This window comes from Sardina pilchardus, chromosome 20 (genome assembly GCF_963854185.1).
Source record: "Sardina pilchardus chromosome 20, fSarPil1.1, whole genome shotgun sequence".
Lineage (NCBI taxonomy): Eukaryota > Metazoa > Chordata > Actinopteri > Clupeiformes > Clupeidae > Sardina > Sardina pilchardus.
The window spans coordinates 20,537,254-20,555,313 of record NC_085013.1 but is presented as its reverse complement, the minus strand read 5'-3'; the positions used below and the strand labels follow the sequence as shown (position 1 = coordinate 20,555,313).

The window sequence follows — 18,060 nt, the reverse complement described above, 5'->3', positions numbered from 1 at the left end:
CAACATCTCAGCACTCACAAACCGCTAAGAGAGGAGGAAGAAATTGTGTGTGTTTTGGTTCTTGCATTGATTTGTTCTGAACATTCAACTTGTGAAAATGTTAAGTAGGGCCAAATAGCCACACCATTGCCTAATGAGCACGGTTTGACAAGAGCCATGTCTGTTTCAGAACAAGGGACCGTTCGAGACCTCAGGGTGTCAGAGGAGACGATTAGTACCTTCCGGGTGTCATGGCAAGCGGCGCCTGGATCAGTGCTGAGGTATCGGCTCTTCTACTACGCCATCTCGAACCCTCAGCAGCGGCTGGAGGCGGAGACGGACGGTAAAACCACCTCTATTGTGCTGCAGGAGCTGCTTCCCATCACCACCTACCGGGTCTCGGTGATCGCCGAGTACACGTCTGGCCCTGGAGAAGCCATGGAAATTGACGGCACCACTAAGGAAGGTCAGTGTCACTCCCACTCGTTGGGAGGGTGAACATTTGACCTGTGGAGTTACCAATCAAGTTTGTTAAGGTGTTGAGTGAGGGATTTTGGCAGCTGAGTCAAGGATTGAGAATTTTTAAAAGCAGTTTTTTCACCAATTAAAACATATAAACTTTTGTGATCAGGATTGTTGGGTTATTGCTAGGTGATCATTAGTGTATTGTACACCTTATGGAAAATGATGTGAATTGGAAAATGAGAGAAAGCCAGAGGGGTTGATATATCCCTAGCGTGCAGCATGCAGTACCCTGAAATGGTGGCTTGTTGTGGGTTCAATTCCCGGCCTCCACCGTTGTGCCCTTGAGCAAGGCACTTAACCCCGAGTTGTTATGGGGACAGTGCTTTTTTAGGGCCTAAGGCACACCAAAGATCAAGCCAAAACAGGCAATAACAAGAGTGTTCATTCTCATGCTCATTTATGCCTCGGCACACCGGTTGAGAATCACTGTGCTAAATGAACGAATGTAAAATATAACGTCGATCCTTTTGTATCCCTAACACCCCTACAGCTACCGGTTCTCCGCGCAACCTGCGGGTGTTTGACGAGACCATCTCCACCATGCGCCTCTCCTGGGAGGCGGCACCGGGGAACGTGGTGCAGTACAGAGTGGCCTACAAGTCGGCCGAGGGCGGAGAGAGGCAGGAGGTGAGCGTGAACGGCGACACCACCACGGTCCAGCTGAAGAGCCTCGACCCGGCCACCGAGTACGAGCTGTTCGTGAGCGCGCAGTACGCCTCCGGACTCGGCGACCCCCTTCTGGGCAAAGGCACCACGCTGGAAGGTAAGGAAGGGAAAATGTTGCTGTTGAATGTTGCAGCTTTTTAACTTGTCTGTCTGTGGGTTTTTTTGGCGCGATGTCAACGTCTTTGAGAAGCTCTTGCTCTAAGCACAACTGGTGCCGGGAAGCAGACCGAGTGGGGATTTTGTGGCGGTGGTATTGTGGTCTGACTTGTAGTTTTTTTTTTTTTTTTTCATTTTGTTCTTCCTGCTGCCATCCTGTGAGGCTGAAACCATCTGATGGATAGTGTCTGGCATAGAGGCCTCGGGGTGGGCTGAGGGTTTTTGGTTTCGTTACTGTCAAGGCTACTTAGGAGGCTGCTTTCTGTTTGATCACATTTTATCTAAGCAAAAAGATGACAGCCACTGCTGTGCTGTTTTGGGGAAAACTTCCTGGCCCCTGCTAGAGTACTCCAGCCTCCATTCCACGGATCCCAGGCAAACATTCAACATTGCCTGGCCATGTGCACACCACATTTTGTGTGTCTCTCCATTTCCTTACCTCCCACTTTAACAGAGGCGTGCAACAGATTCGAGCGGGTTTTTGTGTGTGTGTGTGTGTGTGTGTGTGTGTGTGTGTGTGTGTGTGTGTGTGTGTGTGTGTGTGTGTGTGTGTGTGTGTGTGTGTGTGTGTGTGTGTGTGTGTGTGTGTGTGTGTGTGTGTGTGTGTGTGTGTGTGTGTGCGCTGAGTTTTCAAAGCCTCCTCACATGTTGCTTCAGGAGCACGGCTTTTGTGTGCTCCATCTGTTGCCGCGGCGGGGCTGAGGTCTAGCTCCCACCCAGTAGGCTGAGGTGCGGAAATAGGGAGGGGCAACAGCAGAGCCCATAAAGCAACACAAGCCTTTCCGTCAGGCTGCTGTTCTGGCTCCTGACTGGGGCTTCTCCTGAGAAGAAGAAAAAAGGCCGTACTCTGCATACAAACATTTTTTTTTTCAACATGAACATAAGCATAAACATAAACATGTTTGTATGCTAAGTGCGGCCTTTTTTCTTAGATGTATCATAAAGGTTTGGATAAGCACTCTGAAAAGAGAGAAAAGACTGAAGCCTGCTCCTACCACACAATTTCTCCTGAGAAGAGCCTTCTCCTCCATTAAAAGCTATTCTTTAATGCCTATCTCTCTCTCTCTCTCTCTCTCTCTCTCTCTCTCTCTCTCTCTCTCACACACACACACACACACACACGCACACATGCACACATACACACTATCTCTCTCTCTCTCTCTCTCTCACACACACACACACACACACACCAGTGTAGACTGTCTCACTTAGCTTGTCACTAGTCAAAGGAGTGTTTTTCCCATTGCTTTGACTGAGTCAGGCTCCAGTGTGTTGACCCTTAAGAATAACAAATAGTGGACCCATCTGTTCCTGGTTGGCCACTGCAGGAGTAAAGTCCTCTCTGATGGACAGGGGCCACTGACCAGGGGTCAGGCAGGACTAACATCCTGGGGCAATCGGAGGCCACATGGTCACTGGGGTCCGTTCACCTGGAACCGACAGGCCACTGAATCGTCACGTGGATGTCGGCTTAGCATCAGAGAGGTCATCCCAGGGGGGTTTTTATCTGGAGGATATCTGGACACTTGTGTCAAAATCACAGCCAGAGCAGCTTTGATCAGCAGGGACAGACTTTGATCTAAATCTACATCTCGACTTGTCAGCAGCCTAGATGTGTAATGTGATTGTCATGTGTGGACTCAGGGGTCAGGAGAAGAATTAGCAGAGCTGGGTTGTGTTACAGACTCAGAGTTGCCGGGTCACGTAGAGGCCCCAGGCAGTAAGACCTGAGCGCGTAGATGTGTGATTTGCGGTGAAGGCTGCAAAGGGAGCGAATTTGCCAAAGTTGCTACAAGGAGACTAACGGTGGTGTCTGTTACACATCCTCTCTGCAGGAGCCTAATCATGCTCTCTTCGTTCAAGTTACTGACAAGTCAAATTAATAAGAAAGACTTAAAGCCACTAACCTTCGTAGAGGGCCTGTCCATTTTCCTTCTTCCTGGTTAGTTTGACAGGTAGACTAGATGAGTTTGGATTGTCAAATGTGGATGAATGAAAGCAGCCGATGCCAGAATGAAGACATTTCACCTCAAAGCAAAAGGCCCACAGAGGCATTGAAGTGATCTCCCACTCCAAGGAGACAGAGCGGACTCCTTGTCTCTGGCTGGCTCTGCTTCTCCCTTGGCAGCAGTCTGGCCATTAGGGATGACATTAAGCTCCGGGCACTTTGTTCTCCACAGAGGCATTTTTTTGGGAACAACAGCGAAGTGTTCCACCATCAAAAGTCACCGTGGCTTAAACTTTAACTCTCTCCCTATGAGGTGAAGCCATGAACAGTGGCCATAAAAATTCCTCAGGGTAACCCACCCCCCCACTCCCCCCGCCCCCCCCCATTTGACTGAAAGCGGTAGCCCCATGGAGGTTTAGAGCCTGTTTAGAGACGTGTGGACTTGCTGACTCATCACAGTGGCCGTCTGTGTGAGTGACGCAAAGCCCCCCCGACTTGACCCACGCCGAGGCTCCCTGTCGTCGTGAGAAACAAGGTCGCCCTTTGTTGTCCCGGTGCCGCCAAGCCTCTGGGCACGCTCAGTGGGAGGCATATCCGTCCAGTCAGCGCAAACGGGCAAGCGGCAGTCTGAGGGAACCGGGCCTGTGGTGGGAGTGGATTATTATGACACACGGCCGACTGGACCGCTGTCCCCGCTGGTGGGAAGACATAATTACAGCTCGGGAATTCTGCGTGATCCGAGCAGAATTCTATGCACGCTTAGCTCGTTACTCCATGTCGTCAGTGCCTGTGGCTGAGTGTGGGATGGTTTGATGAAAAACAGTGGTTTGTTGGCCCCAGCGGTTTCTTCCTAGTCAGCATCAAACCCTCACTGTGTGTCAGAGTCTCAGAGGGTGAGCGAGTACAGTTGGTTCCCATCCATTGCATTCAGGCCCTTTTTCATGTTTAATCACCGAAAACTATTCTTCTGTGTGTGTGTGTGAGAGTGAAGCCGTCAGGTGACTGCAGCAGTAGAAGTGGCGAATTGCGTTTCATCTCTTATCAAAGGGTCCTTTTGGAAAATTGGCCGTGCAGCAGACGTGAGCATGTGCCAGGCCTGTGAGTTATGACCCACGGCCGGCTCCTTTTTAATGACGAGGTCGTCTGAGGAGAGGGGGGGCAGAAAAGGGCATCCAGTGGCCTCCGGTGAAGTTGGAGGCGGCCTGACCAAACGAACACCCAGGTGGACCCAGAACAGGCTCCATAAAACAGAGGAAGTCGTGAAACTCAAAAAGAGCCTTCGGCATTAGAGTGGCATGGTTGATGGGCTCATCAGGGTATCTCAATGGGGGAAACTGTCCCGAAATAACCTACTGCTGACCACATATATTCAAATTAAACAGGCTGCATTGAACAAAGATGTTGTCTTTCTCTCTCTAAGAGGCCTGTTTGTCTTGTAGAGAGTTGGCCGTTGTCCACTATAAATTGCAGGGTTGCATCAACAACCAAATATCAAGGGCAGACAGAATGAGAGAGATGTTGGCCCGCTCTCGGTAACATCAGGTACTTATTTGAGAAGATTAAAGCTGTCCTACTGGGTAGGATGCCCATGTTATATGTCATTGGCTCTCCCACAAGCTACTTTGACCAAACATAACTCAACGCTTAAAGACTTGCTCCCTGAGGAATTTGCTGAAGGGCCTTCTTTTCACAGATAGGCCATGTTTTGAATCTCAGACATTTTAGAGATTTGCTAATACAGTACATGCCAAAAGATACAAGACACAAGCCACTAGCCACATCTAGTGTGGGATTGATTTCCTTATGGGCCATTAGAATTAGGGTTCATTAATTGTTTTCCAGAAAGGAGGAGTGTTTTTGTGGGCTGGCTACCAAGATTGATGGCCCTGGTGGAATGTGGAGCTTAGTTAATTACTGTATGTCAAACTGACATGCTTTGAACTGAAAAGAAAGCACCCATTGGCAGCAAAGCCATCATAATCCACTAAGGAACGTTGTGTCTTTAAGCAAGTTTGCCTGATCCACTGAAGGAACTCTCACTTCACTGTCCACTGATGGAAATTGAATAGAGTTTTATGTGACAGCTGTGGATATCTTTAGTAGGCCTACCTATATATTTTATTCTTTCTCGGCTTTTATGTGTTTTGAAAAAAAGAGAATGCATTATGCATAGTAAACAAACATCACATTGCACCGAGTCGAGGCACTCTCCATTTGAATGGTGGAAAAGTGTCTCTTTGTCTGCAGAAGTCATTATCATATGAGCTGGTCCCTGTTGTGCATCGTCGGTAAATTCAGTTCGAGGAGCTTGGCAGGAGAGGCGTTCCCTGGATCAGATCCACTTGGCATCCGCTGTTACCACGGCACAATATATTAGACAGGCACTCGAAAGACTGGAATTCCTCATGGAGTTTATTTTTTTCAAATCTGAATCTTTTCTTAATGTAATTCAGTCCCCTTGCAAGGAGGTTTGTCACATACTGAATCCTTGAATAAACATCCACCTCCACATCTGTGTTACGTGGAGAAATATAGATGTACAACTCATATAAACTAGTTAGGTAACTGAAACGCACCGCGTAGTTAGCAGGGTGCTTGAAACTTAATGATGGTGTCATTTTCGTAAGCTTATTGTATGTCTTTATATATCAAATGAGACAGCCATTTCATTTGATTTGTAGCTGCGAACGGAGAACTTCAGACTCAATAACCGAGTCGGAAAGAAACCCGTGTGCACTCGCTAACTCCTGGGCCTTGTGGTCTCCTCTGACTACTTCTTGGAGTCACACTCACTGGCGTTGTGGCCCCTGCAACTGAAATCCAACATTTCATCTACAAGTGGAAAGTGAGGCGAGGGACGCCAGCCCACATCCGAGGGCCGGGGGCTGGAGACAGGTAGCCGTCGTGTGGCCTGATCTGCATACTTGGATGAAGTGTTGAGAGAGCGAGCGGGAGCTGGAGCTGGAGCTGCCAGAGAGCGGCCGCCTCAATGGGCGTCATCAGTGCCGCCGCAAAGACCCGTCGCCCACCATTTCACATCCCATTATTCCTCCTCCTCCTCCTCTGCTGCCTTCCTCCGCCAGGCCCTGTGGCCTTCTTCCTCGAGGGAACGCACGCACGAGAGAGAGAGAGAGTAAGAGAGAGAGAGAGAGAGAGAGAAAGAGAGAGGGCGCACCATCTGCAATTTTTGAAAATAGCATTTAGTAGGTCGGGTTACGTGCCTGATGGAAAAACGAAAGAAATGACTCCGGCGATGCCTGATGGATTGATGGATTTTGCAGCTCTCTCTCTCTCTCTCACTCTCTCTCACTCCCTCGCCCAGGGGCAGGCTGATTGTGGACAGAGTCAATCTGTACAAGCTCAAAAGGGCCCAAAGGGTTAAGCAGGATGAGAAGCCCGCCTGTCAGGGGCTTTGGTGCAGTTTTGTCTGGACCAGGACGAATCTTTGCTTCGCCGCAGAGAAATTAAGGGATTGAGCCTCTGCAAAAAAATTTGATGGAGTTTGATTGCTGCTAATGTCAGCCGAGACTGCTTCCTTGGCTCCCTTAACCTAGCTGTCATGTGATATTTATCTGTGTGTGTGTGTGTGTGTGTGTGTGTGTGTGTGTGTGTGTCTCTGTGTCTCTCTGTGTGTGTGTGTGTGTGTGTGTGTTTGTGTGTGTGTGTGTGTGTGTGTGTGTGTGTGTCTCTGTGTCTCTCTGTGTGTGTGTGTGTGTGTGTGTGTGTGTCTGTCTGTGTCTGTGTGAGTTAATTCTTCCATTCTAACCCCCGCTTCATTCTCCCATGCAGAACTTGGCTCCCCGACGGACCTGGTCACCAAAGACGTCACCGAGACCAGCTTCGCCGTGCTCTGGACGGCGGCCCCTGGCAACGTGCGCCGCTACCGGGTCACCTGGAAGTCCCTGTACTCTGACGAGGCGGGCGAGAAGAGCGTCCCCGGGGGCGTGACCACCACGGTGCTGGACGGACTGACGCCAGAGACCCGCTACAAGGTTTCCGTCTACGCAGCGTATGGCCACGGAGAGGGGGAGCCTCTGGTGGGAGAGGAGACCACAGATGGTAAGTCCATTCCACCCTCGTAATGCGTCCACCAGGTGCCGGGACCCTCTCCCCCTTGTTGCTTGAAATGGGTTTCTCTCGTCCCCAGGTTACCTCAGGCCTGAAAAGGAAGAATAGAGACAAAAAAAAAAATTAAAACCCAGAAATGTATGATGTGAAAATGCTTTACAGCATCTTAATGGGACATAGACATTTAGTTAGAAGTTGGGGAAAAATATCAGTTTATCAGAAACATGTTCTCATGGTAATGAGGCAAAGTCGTTATGAGCCGAGGCAATTGTGTTTGGACACTATCCCTAGTTGGTTTCATTGGCCAGAACACCAATGTTTAAAAAATGGAAAAACATTGGAATTGTTTTTCGTATTCTTTTTTTTTTTTATAGCTAGTATTGTTTTTATAGTATATGCACACTTAAGTGTGAAAAATATTCGAGACATTAATTATCGGTGACAATAAAGACGCTGGGGAGAACTAATAGGGAATGATTACACAAGCACGATGCTGTGCTCAGACATATATTAGAGTCCAAAGGCCCATATCCTAGCCCACTTTAAAGAAACATAGTCTCGAGACTTAGAGGAATGTCGAAAAACACAGACCTTTAAGACAGAAACGTCAGCCTCAGCGTCCAGAGCCTAGCTTTATGTGGAAAAAGTGAAAAAGGTGACAGTTATAACTTCTTTCTTTTAAGCGCGGAGTTGGCGTCATTTCTGTTGGCCAGTTGGCAATTTTCTGTTCGTTTAGAAATGCCAGGGCAAGGTCCTGTCCTTTTTTAGTTTCTCTGTCTGCGTGTTAGAATGTGTGATGTTTGTGTGAAAGAAAAACATTGCTGGGGCAATGACGTACTGCGTCACACCTGTTCTGTGTTATCAGGGGGCTGTGGGACTCAGACATGTTTAGAGGCGGTGGGGGCAGAGTGTGTTATTTCTCTGCTTCACTTCACGTGGGGATCAAAATGAGAAAAGCATACACTGGGGCTAAAACGGACTCGGATTTGGGAATTTATGCACTGGTTGCTAGGACAAAATGTGCTAACGGAAAAATGTGTCGCCCACTTTATTTATTGATTTTGGCCACCATACAGAGAGCAATTTGAACAGAAAAACAACCTGAGTGCACCTCAAGAGTACTGTATGTTTTATGCTTGTGGTCTCTGCACTCTCGACAGTCTGAAACCAGCAGTTGTGCGTTGGGTCCATAGCGTTCAGGATGATGTGAAAACTTTGGGAGCCATGTTAAAAAAAAAAACCCCATCCAGATTTGGAATCATGTTCCAAGGATCTTCATGGGCCTTGAGGATTCTTCCAGCGGCCTTCCCTTGCCAATACCATAGCGTGGCTCGTGATATGGAAAGAGAACATTGTGGGCAGTCGTAGAATGTCTGTGTTTGGCTTGGAAACCCACTGTCTCAACATGACTGGTTTTGTTCACATCCGGCCATGGAATTAGATAGATCTATCTTGGCGGATGCGTGCACACCGAAATGTGGAAAAGGTATTCAGTGTGATCTCCGGGGATTTAGATTTTCCAATTGCTCAAAGATTGCAATTTCACACCGTTTAGGGAGACACGGCGCTCTCGTCCTGCACGGGCTAAATGAACGTGTTGTTTTATGAAAGTCCCACTGATCCCTGAGAGGATGTAATTTTCGGTGCCTAACAGCGGCGCTTTTTCCTGCCGTCCACAGTGTCCGCAGCTGCTAGAGCGCTGACCGTTACCGAGGAGACGGAGCGGACCATGCGCGTCACGTGGAGGCCGGCCCCCGGCCCCGTCGTCAACTACCGGGTGACGTACAAGCCGCAGGTCGGGGGTCGGCAGCTGGCCACCAAGACGCCAGGGGGCAACGTCACGACCGTCCTGCGACGCCTGCAGCCTATGACCACCTACGACATCACAGTGATTCCCGTCTACAAGCACGGAGAAGGAAAAGCAAGGCAAGGAGTAGGAACGACACGTACGTTGGTCCATAATTAAACACTCGTGTGACTGATCAGTGCCCATAGACCTTTGATTGACATGAGTGTGGTGGGGGAGGTCAGATCATGGAACGATTTCAGTTTCTGTGTTAATGCTTTACATAGTATTCAGTTTTTTGGTTTTACTCAATACATCATAATAAATGCATTAAATCCATGACAAGCCACACAGCTGCTAAGGCATTACTTGCTTTTTTTGACAAAAATATCACATATATTGCACTTATGTGATCGTTTTGTTCCCTCCAGTGTCACCGTACAAAGCTCCTAGAAACCTGCAGACATCTGAACCCTCTAGGACGAGTTTCAGGGTGACTTGGGACCCCGCCCCCGGAGAAGTGAAAGGATACAAAGTCACCTTCCATCCCATCGGTGATGATATAGACCTTGGAGAGCTTCTTGTAGGACCCTTTGACAACACAGTTGTTCTGGAAGAACTGAGGTACTTCACATTATCTAGATTATAATGTAGATTATAGCCATGCACTGGATTGTAGTAGATTGGTCTCTCAATTTTTTTCTGCTCGTTTTTTCGCAGGGCTGGAACCAAATACAGCGTAAATGTCATTGGCATGTTCGATGGAGGAATGAGCATGCCATTGGCTGGAGAGGAGAAGACCACTCTGTCTGACGCACCTGAGATACCGTTTTACACTCCAGGTACTGCGTCATGCTGTTTTGTCCCGCTCACAGCTGTAGTAAAGGAATGTGCGCACATCTATAGAATTTCGACAGGTGCTGGATATGGGCACAAACGTACAGCAATTTCCAGCATATAAACCGCATTGTGTATAAGCCGCAGGACAGTGTTTTATGCAAGTTAAGAGAAACAAAACCATATTAACACCATATTAACTGCCCCCCAATTAACCTCATAAATGAAGAAATTGTGCAAAATCAATGTATAAGCCGCGGCTAATAGTCGGAAAATCACGGTAGTCAAAGGAAAAATATCCGCACACTGTCTTACATGCTCCCAGTTTAATGGCAAAGCACAACGTTTCGACCACTCAGGTCTTCGTCATACCTGATGTGGTCGAAACGTCGTACTTTTCCATTGAATCGGGAGCATGTACAGTAAGATAGTGTGCAGGTGTTTTCGTTTGTCCTGCTCACGCCCACTTAGATCCTGTGGCCTAAGTGTATGCTCCTCCTCCTAGTGCTATGATCATGCTCTGTGTAGGATAACCACAGTGAAGTTCCCATGTGAGTGAGTTCTTCTGAGTCACATTGTTAAACAGAACTCAAACCGAGTTTTGAACCAGGAAATTGTCTTCCTACACAGATAAACAGATGAGTGTTTGAAAGGCTTTCCTCAGAGCTGACGATGTCACGGACAAGTGGTCTTAATGGACAATCCACATTGCGAGTCCAATATTTAATCAGGCATGAGACTTGAGGCGTGAGACCTTCAGTCTTAAGAGCTCAGTGGTCTGCTCACAATTACTAACGTTTTACAACCGGTGCGATCGAGCACACAGAAGAGGCGTAGCGTGAGGTGGGGAAAATGTGACATGTCCGACAGAGGACAGCAAAAGGGATCGCGGGGCAGGAATGCCGTCGCTAATTGGGAACAGGTTCAGTGGCCAGGCTTGTCTGCCCTGGACAGATGTGGACAGAAGGCGGTCTAGAGCTTCAAACGGAAGGTTTCATCAGTAACATTTCTCATTTTCATTACAAAACATTGTAATGGGCCTTTGATAAAGTCTAATTTGTTGTCTTAGTTTTCGTCTGACATTTACTTGTTAGTTAAGAAGGGTGGCTCTCTACCAGAGTGAATATTTGGAAAGATGTCCACCACCCCTCAGTGCTGAAACAGGTGTTTCATGATTTTTTATGGGTTGAGTAAATCATTACTTCAGGTTACCAAAACACCTTAATAATGTTCCTCTCCTACTCCTGTTCATAGCCGCCAAGCAGCGTTCAAACCCCAAAATTCATGGCGCTTGGATGGGGGCTCTGCTTATTAAAAAATAAAGCCAGTCTTGATTTGTGGCATTCCATTCATCACCAGAATACTACTGTATTAGCAGACTCAGTCACAAGAGTACCTCATCTTCGCCAGATAATTGCTAGAGAAAGCAGTGAACTGCACCAGTGGCACAATTTGCAGGAACTATTACAGTTAAACACACATGAGCAAGCCTAGCTTTTTGAAGAGGCTACATGCTGTTGCATGGGACAAGCATCTGTTTTGCTCCATAAATCTTGCTCCGCGTCTCAAATAGCCTCAGTGCTTTACAGCATCTCAGCAGTTCAATCAGAAGCCTGTCCTACAGACATATGTTTTACACACTTCAAGGACTCAACAGGGGTTGTTGTGTTGTGATTTTTTCACTCTCCATATGTTTATAATTCGCCTTTGCCTCTCTTTTCTCAAACCAGTGAGAGGCGGTAAATCAAATGTCATGTAACCCTGTTTTCAGTTACAGGACAGCGACAGGTTATGCAACGGCTGCATGGCTGCACATCTGCTGCCTTATTGCCGGGTGCTGTTTGCCCCCCCCCCCCCCCCCCCCTCTCTCTTCGTGCAGGTGTCTGGAAAAACTGGGGCAAGCGTTGGATGAAGGAATGCTCTATAATTCGCATAAAGACCCTCATATATCACATGTCACGGGGGCTTCTTTTCTCGTGCAACAGAGCTGGAAGATCATTCAAAGGGATCAGACAAAAGCCTAATTAAATATTTGACGTCATGCCTGAAATGAATGCGCTGTGGATTTTGTAGGAAAAATTATGTAAACTGAACTGAAACTGTCTCAATCTTGAAATAAAATGGCCCCTGAAGTGTCGTGTGTCACAAGTGTTTGATGCTTTGCCTTGACTTTTATCCTTGAAAAAAATATCTTTCTTTTTTTCACCCCAGTCTGTTCCCCTGACCCTTTTCATACTCCTCTACTTCCTCTAAATTCCGTTGGTCATATTTCAATCAATCAATCAATTCCTTACATGCTGCCCAATAGATGTCCTGTCCGTCTCTGTCTGGGGGCCATTCTAATTGAATATCCTCTGACCACACAGATGTGACTTGCAAGACCACTGCTCAGGCTGACATCCTCCTGCTGGTGGATGGCTCCTGGAGTATCGGACGCCTGAACTTCAAAACGATCCGTGCCTTCATCGCCCGTATGGTCGGCGTCTTTGACATTAGCCCGGACCGCGTCCAGATTGGTAAGGTTCTCACAGATCAATGGATTTACGTACTGATGGCCTCCGCATTCTGTGATGGACTGCCAATGCGTAGATGAATCCATGCAATTTTAACTACTTACCCTTGATCCGTTCCCAGGTCTGGTTCAGTACAGTGGAGACCCAAAAACCGAGTGGCACTTGAACACACACAAGACCCGAGCTGAACTTCTGGATGCTGTGGCCAACCTGCCATACAAGGGAGGCAACACCCTGACAGGTACATGGTGGCTCAACAACAACAACATATGGCCCCAGTCGTGGCGCGACTGGCTGGGGCACCTGCACCGCACGCCGGCGACCCGGGTTCGATTCCCGCCCCGTGGTCCTTTCCGGATCCCACCCTACTCTCTCTCCCACTCGTTTCCTGTCACACTGTCCTATCTGATTAAAGGCATAAAAGCCCAAAAAAATATCTTTAAAAAAAAACAACAACAACATAAAGATGTTATATAAGCTCGGTAGAATTCACCTGAAATGCATTCTGACGTTTACGGCTATTACAGCCACAGAGGTGAATTCCACGGCGTAAAAACGTCCCGGACCAGAGACGATGAATCACTGCAGACATATATCTTCTGTCTCCCCACAGGGCTGGCCTTGAACTACATCCTCCAGAACAATTTCAAAGCCAGCGTTGGAATGCGTGAAGCATCCCGTAAAATTGGAGTGCTGGTCACTGACGGCAAGTCCCAGGACGACATCATTGTCAACTCTCAGAATCTGCGTGATCAGAACATTGAGTTATATGCTATTGGTAAGCAATTTTTTGTAATGAGAAATACCACACCATGTTTCTTACATTAAAAAACTCACTGAAAAAAAGCCACAGATGTGATCTGTAGTTAAGAGTGATGGGTTATTACTGTGAGCAATGATGCATGGCTGATGTATATATGCTGTCCCGATTCAAAGGTGTGAAGAATGCTGACGAGAATGAGCTGCGGTCCATCGCCTCTGATCCTGAAGAGATCCACATGTACAATGTCAATGACTTCTCATTCCTGCTGGACATTGTCGATGACCTTACCGTCAATCTTTGCAACAGCGTGAAAGGTCCAGGTAAAGTCTACGTCACCATTTTTTCTCCTTTTCTCCTTTTTTTCCCCATACCTGTTCACCTGATTCTTTACTGGTTGGGTGTGTTAAATAATGATGATAATAATAATGATATTTAGTGCCTTTGTTTCTGTATTTAGAGTATGCAAACACATGCTATGCTATGGGATGAGATGGGTCTCTCAGGCAGTTAGATAGTACCCTCATCTATCAGATATTTTTCATGCTGGTGTGATTGAATAACAATAGAAAATAATTCAGTAGCACTATACGGAGGTAACCATGTTGATGTCAGCCACTGAAATATGTTAATAAGACGTTTAGATGTCAGCCACTGAACGGACCCTTTATTTCTGTCTTGTACTTTTGTGATGATTAAAGGTTACTTTCTCACAGAGACGCAATGGTTTCACTTTAAGTGAAGTCTAAACCCTGCAATTTAAGCCTGCAGTACACCTTTTGGCATGCAAACTCTCACTTACCTCATGATCCCCCCTCCCCCCTCCCTCTCCCCCTCCCCCCACCCCCTCAGGAGGACTGGCGGGGCCTACTGACCTGGTGACCTCGGAGGTGACACACTACTCTTTCCGCGCCACCTGGACCGCCCCTGACGGCCCTGTGGAGAAGTACCGCGTCGAGTACATGACCGTGGCCGGAACCCAAGCGCAGCAGGTAGGCACCTCAGAGTCAGGCACGTCAGAGTCAGGCAGGCCGCACGCCGCACGCCGCAGTCGGTTTTCCAAGGATGTGAGAACACAGTCGTCTTTCATTTTCGTGTTTGCTGCGCACGGCCCACCTGGGCCAAAGTAATCATTTTGAGTCGCTATGAGCAGATTTATTAGGGACGTATTTGGGATTTCCAACTGCTTTGGGGAATGTGGAACTCCTCGTTCTTTTTTAGGCTCCACCAATGGTTAGCTGACCAGACCACCAAAATTGCTAGCGAGCACAAGCCTTTTGGACTTGAACCCTCTTGGCTTTGTCAATGTTATAACTAAAAGAGGCCAAGATGTAGCTTTCTTTATTAAGTGTGTAGATCCTATGCGGTTTGTATGATGTTTCATCCTTGTTTAAACATGAGAGAGTAACATGAGGAAAGAAACATGGAGTATGCTGTACATGATCAGTGCTCACTGTAAGCACTAATGAAAAACACTTGTGCATGATTAAAAGGCTCCCTTTGTGCTGGATTTGCATTTTGGCGAGGAATGTTTTTTTGTGTAATCACTGAGGGACAGGAAATCCATCCCACAGCGGTCAGTGAAGTGCCCCAGCGAAGAGAAACTTCTCCACTGTGGCCTCGATGCGGTCTCACCCACAGTTAAAATGAATGACTCATCTGCCCTCGTCTGCCATCTGTAGGTGTTTGTGGACGGTGCGGTGACCACACTTGTTCTTGAGAACCTGGACCCACTGACCGAGTACGTGGTCATGGTGTACGCCGTCGTCGGGGAGGAGAGCAGCGAACCCCTCAAGGGCACCGAGACCACTCGTAAGTAATCTCCTCCGCTCTCACGCCGCGTCGAAGCAGCTGTCTTCCAGTGTGTTGCATCCAGCTCCTATCCACTCCAGGAGTGGAATGATGAGACAGTGAGAAATTCCAATCCATTCACAAGCTGTTTACTGATGTTCTTAAATGAACTCAAGTGCAGTGTTCAAATATACATGTCCTTGTTCAGTTCCGTATAGCAGATCCATTGGCTTCATTACAATTGGCAACTGTTGGAGGAAAACTAGAACATATGGTAGCATGACGAGTGCTGGATCGCCAGAAAATATAGTTTTTGTCATACAGAGTAATGGCAGCAAACGTTGGGCTGGGCTTTTATAGGATGCATAACTGTAGCAATTACTGGCGCTCACTCAAGAGACCCAGTGATTTCTTAATGAACACTGTAGTTAAGTTTCTTTGTAGTGTAGCCTTATTCCATAGGGTTTTTAGCTGTTCCCACTTCTACCATGTTGTGTAAATGTCTGTGAAATTGAATTGAATAATAACCTGTGTTGTCATTTGGCAGTATGTTATGTGTGTGTGTGTGTGTGTGCTTGAGCTTTTAATTTGTGCTTTTGTCAAACATGGATATTTGCACTTACGTCCCAAACCTAACATGACGTCTTGCAGCTTTTTTTGGATCATAACAGAAAAAGAAAAATACATTTGTGGAAATGTGTTTGTGTTGTGCATGACACTGCTGCATGGATGTTGCAGTCTGTCTCTAGGGCATGGCGTTCATGCCCAAGGATGGTCTGCATTGATGTGATGCGATGCTCTGTGCGGTGCAGTCGTAACTGGACATGACGAGTCATGACGAGCTTCTTCATCCACTCATCAATTCATTCATTCATTCATTCATTCATCCATCCATTCATTCAGTTATTCAATCAGTTATTCATTCACTGGACATGGATGTGATGCATGACATGAGGCAGGTGCTCTGGAGTAGCGCCACCCCATCCACTGTCCATGTGCTTGTTCATCATCATCATGCTTCTCATCTGTCCCCCCCCACCCCACCCCCCCATGCCCCCCCCATGTCGTTCATCACGCTGTTGTTTGTCCATCAACTCCCACCATGCTTTCCATCCACGTCCTCCATGTTGCATTTGCTCCATCACTGTGGCATCCGCCGTGTCCCACCACCACCACCACCTCCACCACCTCCACCATGTGCCATCCATTCCCCATGTGGCTGCCACCCGTCCTGTGAATGGCACAGCGTCGTCTTGTCCCTCGGAGCCTGCGCTCTTACCCGAGGGTGTCCATCTAGAAAAGTCTGCGGAGAACGAGCACGAGAGAAACAAAAGACTGTCCCCCCCCTGACCCCCCTCTGCAGTGCCTCTTAGCGCCGTGCGTAAGATGACCGTCTACGACGAGCGCACCACCACCATGAGGGTGAAGTGGGAGCCTGCCCCCGGTGCCACGGGCTACATGCTGCTCTACAGTGCCCTGAACGCCACCCGACCAACGCGCGAGGCAGAGGTACGTCCGTCCGTCCGTCCGTCCGTCCGTCCGTCCATACATACATGCATGCCACGCATCCTCAGGGAACAGAGGGCGGGACTAGGCAGAAGGGGTGGAGGGGGTGGAGGGCGTGGAGGTGGAAACTGACATCATACTCTCAAGATCATATGCTGAGATCATACTTGCAAATGTTGTTAATGCCGTTAAGGGGTTTGTTGACATATCTGGACTAAGATCTTCAAAGTAAAAGTATGCTAGACACTGCTAGTCAATGTTTAGTTGCTTATTCGAGTTTGATCTTAATCCGTATTTAGCTTTGAATTTGTCTGCTGTTGTTGTGGTCGTGTCTCTTGCCAAACATTTGCAGAATTTATGCATGTTTATGTGTAGTGTCATGATTTGGAGGCTCCTCTCAAGGCCACCCCAAAAGGGACCAAGTAATTAGCTCATTCCAGCCTGCTGGTGTCCGATTTTTCCACTCAAAAAGTCATGTCTTATGCTAAAACAGAGACATGAGATACACTACATTTCAGCGAGCTAAGTGTCAAAGCCAGCGCTGGCAGCCGACTCCTGTCCACTGGCCACGGGCCGAGGGGTTCATTAGCCCTGGGAAAACAGGTGTTTGAGAACAGCCTCCATGTCTGTCCACTGCGCCTGACTGTTGCCCACCCACTGTTATGGAAAATACTGCGCTGTGGAACAAAAACTCAGCACGCAGCACTGTGCTGCGCTGCGCTTGCTTCCTGACTTGCCTGACATCCGGCATTCGCCCTAAAGCGCTTTTCTCTCCTTGTTGCCTCCCCCCAGATCCGGACCAAAAAGACGGACATCCAACTGAAGAAGCTGATCCCCAACACGGCCTACACGCTGTCGGTCTTCGCCATGCACGGCCAAGCAGCCAGCGACCCCCTGACAGATACGGGTGTAACCCGCGGGGATAGGTCATGTGCGTGGAGATAGGTCAATGTGACGTAACATCCCCGCCGAGACTGGGCTCCCTCCTCCACTTTGTCGATTCTAATCTCTCTTGCATTCGTCCTGTCTTTCCTCCCTCCTTCCTTCCCTCCCTCTCTCTTTCGCTCTCTCTCTCTATCGCTCTATCTCTCTCTGCTCCGCAGTGCCCATGCCGCCGGCCGGAGAGCTCCGGATCACCGACGTCACCCACAGCTCCATGCTCCTGGACTGGGACGCGGCGCCCGCACCCGTGCAAAAGTACATCATCAGCTACAAGCACGAGGACGCCGACGCCAAAGAGGTAAGACCCCCCCGCTGGGCTCTCAGTGCCCTCTCCAAATTCACTGCAGGGAGGTTGACAACCTTTTTTTTTGGGTGGGAGATGCTCTGGGAAAAAAGCGTTGCTGCGCATCTCGTCTCGTCTCGTCTCGTGCACGTAACACGCTGGGCCGCCTTCCAAGGCGGAGACGCAGCGCTGATTGACATGGATTCCGCACGCGCGCGCGCGCGCGAGCGAGCGATGCAGCTTCTGCGGCGAGCGGCTGGATCGGAGGAGCAGCTGGTGGGGAGACGGAGACTGTGCCGG

At 48.4% G+C, this 18,060-nt stretch overlaps 1 protein-coding gene across 1 annotated transcript in view; it reads left to right on the top strand.

Annotated features, from left to right (window-relative positions):
- Positions 1–18,060, top strand: part of col12a1a (collagen, type XII, alpha 1a) — a 62,341-nt gene that overhangs the window by 10,281 nt on the left and 34,000 nt on the right. Inside the window, exons 12-27 of the mRNA XM_062522576.1 lie at positions 170–445; positions 995–1,267; positions 7,064–7,333; positions 9,022–9,288; positions 9,560–9,752; positions 9,849–9,970; positions 12,332–12,481; positions 12,600–12,719; positions 13,092–13,256; positions 13,415–13,561; positions 14,091–14,230; positions 14,921–15,050; positions 16,393–16,550; positions 17,084–17,092; positions 17,343–17,466; positions 17,639–17,775. Of these exons, the coding sequence (XP_062378560.1) occupies positions 170–445; positions 995–1,267; positions 7,064–7,333; positions 9,022–9,288; positions 9,560–9,752; positions 9,849–9,970; positions 12,332–12,481; positions 12,600–12,719; positions 13,092–13,256; positions 13,415–13,561; positions 14,091–14,230; positions 14,921–15,050; positions 16,393–16,550; positions 17,084–17,092; positions 17,343–17,466; positions 17,639–17,775 (2,681 nt within the window). The remainder of the gene's footprint in view (positions 1–169; positions 446–994; positions 1,268–7,063; positions 7,334–9,021; positions 9,289–9,559; positions 9,753–9,848; positions 9,971–12,331; positions 12,482–12,599; positions 12,720–13,091; positions 13,257–13,414; positions 13,562–14,090; positions 14,231–14,920; positions 15,051–16,392; positions 16,551–17,083; positions 17,093–17,342; positions 17,467–17,638; positions 17,776–18,060) is intronic.